Here is a 12,035-nt window from a genome sequence, read left to right on the forward strand (position 1 = left end):
GGGGTTACTCGTTTAGCCCCAAACACATAATGCAGGCCGTCCAAAGTGAAAAGTCTTTGTCTGAGGCGGGATACATCTGGGCCGTTCACATTTCCCTTATCCTATTCATTACCAGGCTGCGGTCTAAAGTCAAAGCTTTTAAGGGACTACGCTCAGCAGCAACGTCAACAGGTGCCAAGGTCACGGTGCTGGAAGGGTTTTCACGTGCAAGTAGGAATTGAAGGGCTATGAAGCTTTTAAAAGGTCTGTCAATGTGAACGTTGGTCGCTGGTTCACACCAAATCATAAACAGGCATCACATATCATTTCATTGTGCTAAATACCCCCCTGCAGTCTTATTTCTTCTGCTGATTTTTTCAATAATGAAAAATATGCAGGAAAATAAATGGAGAGAAAGCTAGAACCATGCATGGCAGGTAGTCAGGGATTAAAACTCTGGGGGATCCCTCCAATGAAGGCACCAATCAGTGGTTCTTTACATTCTTAATTCTTCAAGTGAAAGTTGGGTAAATATGATATATTGCCTATAAATATTTCATGGTTACATTTATATCTAGCAGGTGGAGTTGTAGGTTCCTTTTAACATAAATACTTTATTGCCCTGATGCTAAACTCTACTAACACCTCTGTCCAAAAAAGCTACGCTCCTAAACTAAATTATAGGTTTAAGTTAGTCCTGTGACTGTGTCCCTTTTGTGCAATTTCCTGGTCTATTGTGTGGAAAGGACCATGTTGCAGTATTCACGTCACTTCGTACATTATATGGATGCTTCCCACTGGCTTACAAATGTCTCTAACACAGGGGTCCCCAAATGTCCTCTTAGGGCCCTTTATGCTTAGAGCCATGTCAGACTGGACAGTAAAGGAGAAGCAGTGGACTGATAAGCACATTGCCTTGTCATCTTATCCACTTATCGGCATGTTAGCACATGAGCTCTGCAGCACAAACAATTGTCCCCTTGTGTTGCTTTTCCTTTTTCTAGTCTGAATTTGCTATACAGAGACTGCAAAACAAATCTAGGTAATTAAACTACTTGCCTTGCATTACTGAATACAGAGCTGCAAATTACATCTCCGATATTCGTTCAGTTTTAATGACCATCTCCAGATGAGTAATCCACCACTACAATCCTTGCCTGCCCCAAACTAGTCTTTTTGCCATTTCATTACACCTCTGACGAAGTCTTTAAGAGCCTTGGAGAATCCCACTCCCAGCTAATAGGAAGTATGCAAGTCACTAGGCTGGGATGTGAGCATATTAGGTTTTTTGCATTGCAAATGTAGACTTAGGACTAGGCTGGTGACCCAAAAACCAAAATTCTGGCTGGGGTATGTTAGGGCTATGTTCTAACTGAGAGCAGGTGGCAGCGAGCAGTAATGAACCCCTCATTGCTGCCCAAATTCATTCTGGCTGGGGTATGCTAAGGCTATGTTTGGACTGGTGAGGTTTTGGTTTCCTCACCCACACCAGTAACTGCTGCCTGGGGGGCAACGCTACATACAGCATTTGCCAGGGACATCCCAATAGAGGGTAATGGGGATGACAGTGGGATTAATCCCCACCCCCAGTGCTGCTCACTGCTGCCCCTTATCAAATCTGCAAATACTGGATCTTATGTTAGTGGCTACCAAGGTACTTACCCTGAGTAAAGAAAGTTTGTGTGTGTGTGTGGGGGGGGGGTTATCAGGCCAAAGTTCGGCAGTTTTAAATAAAGCTTAACCTCCAATCTTACAGCCTTCGGTGGAGTACAAAGGTACAGGTACTTACCCTGAGTAAAGAAAGTTTGTGTGTGTGTGTGGGGGGGGGGGGTTATCAGGCCAAAGTTCGGCAGTTTTAAATAAAGCTTAACCTCCAATCTTACAGCCTTCGGTGGAGTACAAAGGTACAGGTTCTCATTAGGCCCTCTGTGCATATAGAATAGGACGTTATAAGATAATTTTGTTCTATTAACAGTAAGATAAAGAGATCTGTTAGCAGTTACAATGTATCCTATTTACATACTAAACTATTTTTATTACCTTTGATGGCTAGCGTATGCGACGACCACAAGGGAGTAATTAAACGTGTTACTTTAGACTTTCTTTATTGCGGAGAAGGCACAGAACACCTGAAGCGCTGCTCTTTCACGTCTGAAAAGAAATCTCAGGACTATATCAAAGATGAAGGCGCCGTGAGGTTTAAGCAACAGATTTTATCAGTAATTAAAAGGATGTAGCAAGATTCTCATTCAAGGAAAAAGCCAATTATTAAAGACATACACATTTTAAAGAATACAGAGGTAGCTATTCTCCCCCCCCCCCCCACCTTATTGTACGCAGCACAGCCAGCGGGGGATCGAATATAACACTCTGTGTGCAGAAGACTCAGACAGCTCACCGACAATTTATTTGTCAGCTGTTGGAAGATTCACTCCTTTTTTTAAACCAGAACCAGAAAAATGAATTGCCAATCAGCTTTTTCTCCAATATTCAACCCTTTAACCTGCATCTTTCCTGTAGTACTTCTTGTTCACCATTAGATGTCCATAATTTTCTCGGTTATGACAGCCCCTATTGTTGTGCACACTTCCTTTGCTCCACAGCAGTCATGGACCCTCCCACCCACTTCAGAATGGGATGAGCTTATCTCTCATCACTTTTTTCTCCTATATGCATGTCTTTTGTCAGCACATAAACAGTTTCCTGATTCTGTTCTCTTTCCCAGTCAGAGCTTTGCTTTTTATGGATTGCAAAGGGTCATATTCAAACTACTTTTATTAAAAAAAACAAACACTGAATACAAAGCTACCATTAAACAGCCTGCCATTGCAGCTTTAACCCCAACTCAAACCAAAGCAAAGAAAAGAATAGCCCATTTTACAAATAGTGCAATCTGACTGTACAACCTCCAGTGTTCTCCCCAGGCCTTTTTAGCTGGGCACGCCACCCAGCACTTTTCAGTAACCACCCAAAAACAGCCAGGTGGTTATTGAAAAGTTGGCTAATAATACAGGGGCCACCACCCACTTACAGTTTCTTCGTACCCAACTTAAAAAAATGTTCTGGGGAAAATACTGATCTCCTTTGGAGCTACCAACAACCATATAGTGCTTGCTATTATTTGTTATTTTTTATATTTGTTTATTATTTATTGTTATATGTATATTATTATTATATTTTAAATCTGAAAAAAATGGTCATGTATGGGCAGCTTATAGTCACTTTTAGGTTTTTACTGCTGCATGTGCATCTATTGGTAAGTTTTCCAATATGGAAGAAATAGAGGGATCGTTGTCATCAGGTAAGGAAGGCAAAGGCAGGGAAAAAGTATCATCAGTAGATTTAACCCTTCATCGCTAACAATGCATCTTTGTTACTGTCCTTGTTAGAAAGAATTTCCATCACTTCCTGTCCATAAAGGTGTCACCCATCACACCTACAGATTCCATTTAGACCAGTGTGTTAAATATACAGCAGGCTCTGTGTGTTTTCTACATGCATTGGCCCATGTGCTTATGCACCTTCACATGCATTTTTAATGCTCTCTGACACATGCCTTAGGCATTTTATTTAGCATTTTTTTCTTTCGCGTTTCTCTCACCTTAAAATGGGTCGACTTTTCCATTTTGCAGATGCATTAAAAATGTGCAAAAATACAATGGGAGACATTTATTATATTTTTCACATTGAAAGGAGCAATGAGACTGAGATTTTAGACACATTTATTATAATACTGATCCATTTATAAATTCTTATTCCCGGCTGCTTTAAAGTGTCACAGCATTAAACTTAACAATGACAACATAAAACAAACCTCTCAAATTTGCTCTCTTATGGTCTGGTAAATACATTGTTGAAAGCATTTTGCTATATCTAGTCAATTGTTAGGAGAAGCTTATCTGGCTATTGATCACACCCTGTTTATTCTGTCCAGGGTGTTAATTGCAGCAGCAAGGAGATCAAGGAAATACCAGCATCTTCTGCTTCCCTTTAGCCATGCAGCCTGAGATGTACTTTCTCAGCATCACCAGCACATTAGTCCCTGGCTCTATTGGCTAATGGAACTTTTTCACCCTACATCTCACTCATTCACTCATGGACTACAGAACCCACCACATTTTAGAGAAGAGGAGAAGGTGTTCTGTAGCCATTATCTATGGTGATAGCACTTCTCCATAAATACAGTGTATTGAGCAAAAGTTGTTGCATAGAAGTAGCTTGCATTGCATTTTGTTTTGTTGTTTATTGCTTGATAAATGTCTCTGATTTTATGATTTACTATTTATTCCTACAGGGGACTGCATGCTTACCAGTGTTAATGTAGATAACCGGCACTATTCAGAACAGAGTCATCCACATCACATCAGTCGGCACTCAATGCCCTGGCAGCTGTGCAGTGATGTAGGGTGACATGTGATTGGGTGTTGTGGCTTACTTAATGTCATCGACTTTTTAACACCTTGATATGTGAAACTGAATATGACAATTGTAAAATGCATTCCAAAATACACCCGACATTGGACACAACAGAAAAATTTAGCAATTTGGAAGAGCGATTTCTTACTTTACTCGGAGCTCAGCGTTGGTTGCTGCTGTGTGGAATTGCTCTGCTGTCAGTTTGTAAATTTCCAAGTTCTGAAAAGAAGAAAACCAAATGTATAAAGTTAAATTTTAAGGATTCAAGTGCAACTGTGGGCAAAATTGACATTTTTTAATGCGGGATATCAGCAGCATAAACACATACGTTTTTGTTTTCCTCCTGTTTTCTCCTGTTGATTCTGCCAGAAGAACCATTATTTTTCTGTTTCCTTTAATAGGACAAGTTGTTAAGCAAATGTAGCACTTAGAATGCTCTCTATAATTAGGTTCATGTTAGAGCAAGAGGTCTGGTTAAGACATTTGAGAACAACACCTTCAATTTATTGTCCAGAAAGCAATGAGTTGGCATGATGGAGTTATTTTTCTCAGTGCACGTTTGGGAGCACAAAAATTTGACAGCAGCTGGGAAGTCAATGGCTGCATGGAAGAAGAGGGTTTTGCAGCAGTGAACTTTAGAAAGGTGGGGATGAAACAAAAACACTGCTGTGGGTGCTCACAATTGTCACATTTATTTGTATGCTTTAAACATTTTCTTGAAAAGGAAAAATAACTGCTGCTGTAACTGGTTAAAAATGGCAAGAAAAGTGTTGAGATTCAATTTGTCACTGATATATTTAAGTCCAAAATTACTAGTACATGTCCACCTAAGTCCAAAAGTCCATCCAAATGGTAACAATGTTGTTCATCAATTTCTCTGCAGACACCTCCAGGCCTGTATGGTGGCTGAGCATTGCTCCAGTAGCCTCAAAGCCAACAGAAGTCTAATCTGCAAACTCTGACCAGAGCCTGTAAGGTAAATATCTGGTCTGATCCCATCTATCTCCAAACACTGGCCCATCACTGTGATAGGCATTCTCAAAAACAATGGCAAGCAGCAGAAGGCTGGAGAGGGTGGACCATAGCCCAACTGTATCCCCAATGTCAGGGTTTGCTCGTTATTGTGGAACTTAAACTGTATGACACCAAAGGCTTGAGCACATGTTCCATAAATGCTGAAAACTGACAACGTCTGAAAGAGTCATCTCTCTGTAACGAGTCATCTTTCTATAACTGTTCATGGAACATGACAAAAGAGAACAATGATTGAACATCCTTGGTGGAAACAAATGACTATCTTGATGGATTAATTTGTCCAATGATCTGTTGTTCTCTTGCCTGTGTACAGTCAGTGAATGATAAGTTCTTAAGAACACATGTGATTGTGTAAGGAAAGGAAGTTACTACATCACTGCCCAATCTCTTACCAATCACATTTCCTGTCTGTACAGCTGTCTAGCATGGTCTGCAAATAATTGTATGCTTATCACATGTATGCAATCACCTGCCATTCAGTTGTTCATAGTGGATGTTCATATATTAGTAATTATTAATTATAAAACTACTTTTATCAAACGTTTGGCTTTAGACAAAAGTGCCAAATTATTTTGCATCCATTTCAGGTCTGTTTTGAATACAGAATGTAAGTAACACAATGGGCTGTAACAGGAGAAGTCAAAATGGTTTAGCTACAGCCTTTGGCCTTCAATATAGAAAGTTTAATGACTCTGCAAGGCCTAACCCCATCATTGCAGTTTTTTTTAGCTTGAACAATTTAATTCTGAAATGGAGCACCATCACATTCTTACTGAAGCCAAATACCACTGGTTTACCTAATTAGAGCTGATTGATTAACTAATTGACTTATTTGGTTCTTTTTATTCAGTTGAGTTGATTTCTCGTGTATTCTTTCATTATATCTAGTTAATTGACAACATTATTATTATTACTGTACTTACAATAATAAGTGGTTGTTAAGCTGCACATCGAAGCCCTGTCTCTAATTGTTGAATCATATGGCCGAAAACTTAAAAGAACCAAATGAACTAAAAGTTAATATCACAACGCTAATTCACCCAGGGGACTGAATTTTAAAGGGCAATGCGACACAAAGGCACATGTTAGGTAATTAAAATGGCTGTTTAATGACAGCAGTGTGTAATAGTTAGTAGTGTGTAAGAATCATTAACGCAGTCCTGACAAAGTGGGTTTCTTTAAAAGGTAGCAGGCAAAGCCAGCTTGACTTATGGCAGAATTTTAATTAGCTATTCATTGTATTCATACGGATAATGCTGACACATTTCACAGCTCTTTATGGAATACACAGATCATCCACATCTATGGCTACCTCCAAAAAGAGCTTAAAACTCCAGTCTGTTCTGTAATTAATAATACATCAATAAATTAAATTATACAGTTAGAAGTTTACAGGGTGAAGTCTTTAAAACTCAATGTAAAACCCCTCCACTGAGTTTATACTAACAAACAATACATTTAGTGCATCTTTTAAGACATCTACATTGTGCAGGCAAATAGCATTTCTTCCAACAATGTTCACAGACAGATTTTGTAACTTTTTATTGACTATCTTACAACCCCAATGGGCCAAACGATTACATACATTTACATTTGGTAGTACTGCATTGCAATTGTTTAACTTGAGCCAAACATTTTGGGTAGCCTTCCACAAGCTTTTTCCAATAATTTGCTAAACTTTTGGCCCATGGTGTAACTAGGACAGTTTTGTAGGCCTCCTTGCTCATATAAGCTTGTTCTGTTCTGCCCACAAATGTTCAACTGAATTGAAGTCAGGGCTTTGTGATAGCCACTCCAATACCTTGACCTTGTTGTCCTTAAACCACTTATCTTTATTTACTGTTGCTGACCATTGCCTGTTCCCTGACCCACTGATTATAAGCAGCCTGGACGGACCTCCTCCTGTAACCCCTACTCTGCTTGTGCCTACTCCCCTGCACCTCATTTGGTTGACTGATTGCCCGTGTATGACTTTGGCTTTATACTGAGATTTAGTTCTTGTACTGCCTAATTTGTGGGTACCTGGTCCACTGCCAGCCCATCCTCTGACACCATCCTTTGCGCATTCTGGGGGTCCTGGGGGCAACCGTGTGCTGGGAGAAAAACAGTCTCCCGAGGCTAAGCGGAGGCTTGCTAATGGTGAAGATTGTGGCTTTAAATTAGGAGAATGGCGTCTGGTAAATACTGGTGCTGACTAGGGCCTTACAACAAGTTTGCAGATATGCTTGGATATGGAGGATCTATTTGCGACTAGGCTTCAACTTCCTTGGTGAGCTCTTGAGAAGATGCTGTAGTATATCTATATAATGTTCCAGCCCTTTCTTTTGTAACTGGTACCGTTGCCTCCTGCAGCATAGCACCCAAACAACAGTATGCTCCTGCTCCCATGCATGATGGTTTAGATCAGGGGCCAGATACGCCCTTTAGGCCAGATACGGCTTAGCCAGTAGTTCGTTCCGGCCTAACGCCCCCTGGCCAATCCGGCCTAATCCCGGAAGGCAACCTGCAGCTCCGGAGCCGCGTGTTGCCGGCAGATCGGTCAGGGGGCGTTAGGAACAACCTGGAGCCGGAGCCGCTGGAGCTCCAGTGATGCCCCCTTGGAGTTGTTTTCCTATTTACAGCGGTGGCTGAAGTATCAACGCAATGCATATCGAGGAGAGGGATTTCACTTCAGGGGGGCGTTCCCTAGTGGCCATAAAATTTTGCAGAACCCTGGTTTAGATGGTGCTCTTGGGCTTGCAAGCCTCTTCCTTTTCCCCCTAAAAATCGTTTTTTTGGGAGGAATTTGTAAAGGGTTCAAGCAAGAGAGTGGGAGCACGATATTGTAGGGGTGCTTTGCTGCAGGAAAACCTGGTGCAATTTACATAACTGATCCTATCATGAGGATGCAACATTATGTATATCTCAAAATCTCAACAGCTCAGCATGGAAGTTACAGCTCAGTGGTAAATCAATCCTCCATATAGACAGTTGCCCAAGACAACCTAAGCTCAGGGAAGAAGGTTGAAAGATGCCGATTATCAGAGGGATAATGCAAGAAATGTCTAACACCTTTTTTAACGTAGGGGAACCCTTGAAATATCTTTTAGGTGTTACGGGAACCACTGTTATAATTATATCCAGAAATCACAGTACATTAGTGTAGTGGTGAAAATGATTCTTGCATTGCTGACCAGTGGGATGAATGTCACCCTTACAGATAGCGAGAAAGATGATGCCAGCCCAATGACCACCCATCGAAATCAAGCTAGCATTCATTCATTTTGAAGGAGTGCAAGGACTGCTATCTCACATCAAACACTACTTGAAGATAAACACTGTAATATTGACTCATAAAAAAATAGTTGCTTACTAGAAATATACAATACCTTTGTTTAACATAGGCATTACAATAATAAAGAATTATATGGGCACATTGATAATACATTATTAATTCTTAACAAACTCTTTAAACCCATAAAGCGTCATTTGCTCATTCTTATCAGGGAATCTGATGGTTTACATTTTCTCCTGGATGTTTACAAAGAATTGAATATACCATTTATGACTTCATCTTCATTGGATCTTCTCTGAATTGTTTGATGCTGTTTATAATCTGGAATTACATTTTTGCAGTTCAGCTGCAACAATTCTGCAATATTGCTGTAGATTGTGTTAAAAAGCAGTTGTTAATACTGCTAAATTCACAAATGAAATACATATAAGGGAGCCATTTTATGTACTGAAGACTTCCCATTCCTTATCTTCATTACATATTGGAGAGGTATTCTGGAGTTCATAAAAGGTGAACCCAGGCAGGGCTGACAACACAGCTCAGTTGTGCATTTCAGTGCATTTGATCACTAGATTTTTGGAAGGTTGACAGGCATTTTTTCAATTGCAGGTTTTATATGGAGTGTAGAAGAAGGGAATGGCTGAAGTCAAATTCAGAGGATATTTGGCATCATCTACCGCAATTTCACCTGGAAAGGTAATTAAAGGGTCATTAGTAATCGTATTGCTGCAGATTTACAGATCTTTATAAGGAATCCAGACACAGAATAGGTGGACCAGGTACTTCTCCCTTGTCCAGCCCAAAAAGATGCCTTTGGAACACATGGCCATTGATAACAAAAAAGGCACCTATCCTTGAAACGGGGGAGTTGCAGCCTGAGGCAAGGTGGCGAAGGTATGGAGTCTGTATGCAGAGAGAGCCCAGGAGGTCTCCCAAAATTTAAGTCTATGGGACCAATAGAGAGAGAGCAATGAGGCTAAGTTTTTGTTTTCCTGACATGCTGTAATACCACTAATCCCCTGCAAGGGGAACCCCTGAAGTTTGCTTTGTTGGGGTTTTTGATAAATAAAATAGGAGCATCCTGAATTTAAAATTTAAACTGGAGCCTGAAATACCTCTCTGCAGTGAGTGCATTTGAAGTTATTTGTTTACCTAATTGTACACTTTAAACCCATGTTTAGAAGCCTGGGTTCTAACATGTAAATATCCACAGTATTGAATGAGGAAGGGAAAAGGGTCTGACTGCTTCCCTTTGCTGAAATTTGTGCAGCACAGCAATGAATGTGGAAAAAGAATGTTGAAACATTGAAGCCATCACTGAAATAAGAGATCAGAAAAAACGGTAATTAAGCCCCTTCCTCCATTTAATACTTGAATATAAATTTTCTTTCCTAGAACAGAATCCTTCAGTCACACAGCAAAGGTGATATATTGCACACAGACACCACTCAGTGAAAAGAGACTATAATATACCCCCTGCCAGAGCGGTTTCTATCAAGCATCCCTGTAATTGTACCAGTCACCAAGGCCTATTGTCACCCTACTGCTGAGCCCCCTTGCAGAGGGCTTGCTGATCCCCCCTTCAGCTATAAGCGGCTTCTTATCTCAAATAAATAGAAGGAGCAGGTGATGAAAAAGTCACAATATCCCTGGTTGAGCCTTCCCTGTGGTGACAGAGTGACAGCTGACAGCGTGAAGTGCCCAAGAATGGCCAAGGAAACAGGCTGTCACTCTATAATCTTCAACCACTTTATCCTGCGTTGTACAAACGTAAGAGGATTCACATAGACAGCAGTACTGCAATGTAGACATAATGAGGGAGGTCTATGGATGAGGCTGTACAGCCGCTTGCTAGAATCCTTTGCAAAAATGGACTCTCCATAACATTTAATGGAAAGCGCAGCACTGTGGAGATGATTTTCAGTGTGGTACAACCAAGATTTTGCTGAAAAGGGGACAGGAGAGTAAAAAATTGACAGAGGGTAGACAGAGAAAAAAATAGACAGAGGGTAGAGGGCTGGAGGTAATAATAAAATAGGTATACTCTAGACTTTAAATTAGTTCCGATTACTTAATGCAGCATTGAACCTGCATGAATGCCTGTGTCAAACTGTGTCAATGGGGCGTCAAACTCAGGCCCGTGGGCCAAATCTGGCCCAAACTGTAATTATATTTGGCCTGCAAGAAAATACCAAATGTCTACTAGAGATGGCCCGCCGGTAGATGCACCGCTAATACTACAAATCCCAGCATGCTCTGCTGGCACGTCAATCTGGACCCGCAGGTGTCCCCTCCTCTGTTGACATTCATTAGTGACCTTCCTCAATTGTAGATATTTTTTCAATAAATAACAAGGTTGGCCCGGGACTTTATCAAAATTTTTCATTTTGGGCCACTGAGTTTGACACCCCTGCTCTAGATGGAGCATTTCTGAAGGAGTCAGTTATGTTATACCAACCCAGCCAATGAAGATGGCCGAAGATTCCAAACTTAGAAGACCGGGAGAAGACATCAATGGCAGTGAAGAGGGACATTGCTACTGTCTCAGCACTGAATTGGCAATTCAGCAAATGTACTAAATCCAATCTACCCTATGATATCCTGAACTAATTCCTCACATAATAAAGAACTATGTTGTGCATGATGACGGGGACAACATACAAATCCAAAGAGCAAAATGTCAGCAGTGTTATTTGAAAATTCTCCATGAATTGGTCTGTTTATTGCACTGATAAAAGGGAGCACTACAGCCCAGAAACACACCGTCCTTTAGCATGGGACCACAGTAAAGAGATTTACAAATGTATATCTTTCTTTCCTCTTTATACAGGTAAAGTATTTTAGTTACTGATGATTACTTGCTCCCAAATTATGTTTTCTGCATTATTGTTGGCCATCAGTAGATGGTGCTGTGTCCTCATGTAAAGTGTAAGTTTGTTACACACTTTAAATAAAAACATAGCATCCTCTACTGGTGTCACTTAAGTATAAACCAACAATTTTTTTTATAAAGACATTTTAAGGAAAAAGAAAATCTTGATGTATTCAAGTATAAACAGTAATATTTTAGCTGATGGAGCCCACTCAAAAAAAAATCACCAATTATTTAAGATGTCTTGTAATATATGCTTCCGGTAGCCAAAATGAAATTAGAAGGGGCTGTATACTACGCAATGAAAAAGAAAATCCACCTTATGACTGGATTATAGGACACTGCTAATCATCAGTAAGAGCAGTTGACACAAGTAAAAGAGACATACTCATCCCTCATTATTGCAGTACTCAGGTGTAACAGCTTTAGGTCATTGTCATTATATCACATGCAAATCTC

The 12,035-nt window shown here is 40.3% G+C and overlaps 1 protein-coding gene across 1 annotated transcript in view; it reads right to left on the bottom strand.

Annotated features, from left to right (window-relative positions):
- CHCHD6 (coiled-coil-helix-coiled-coil-helix domain containing 6) overlaps positions 1 to 12,035 on the bottom strand; it is a 161,763-nt gene that overhangs the window by 79,459 nt on the left and 70,269 nt on the right. The window contains exon 5 of the mRNA XM_072421202.1: positions 4,544 to 4,614. Within this exon, the coding sequence (XP_072277303.1) occupies positions 4,544 to 4,614 (71 nt within the window). The remainder of the gene's footprint in view (positions 1 to 4,543; positions 4,615 to 12,035) is intronic.

Source organism: Pyxicephalus adspersus, chromosome 8 (genome assembly GCF_032062135.1).
Source record: "Pyxicephalus adspersus chromosome 8, UCB_Pads_2.0, whole genome shotgun sequence".
Lineage (NCBI taxonomy): Eukaryota > Metazoa > Chordata > Amphibia > Anura > Pyxicephalidae > Pyxicephalus > Pyxicephalus adspersus.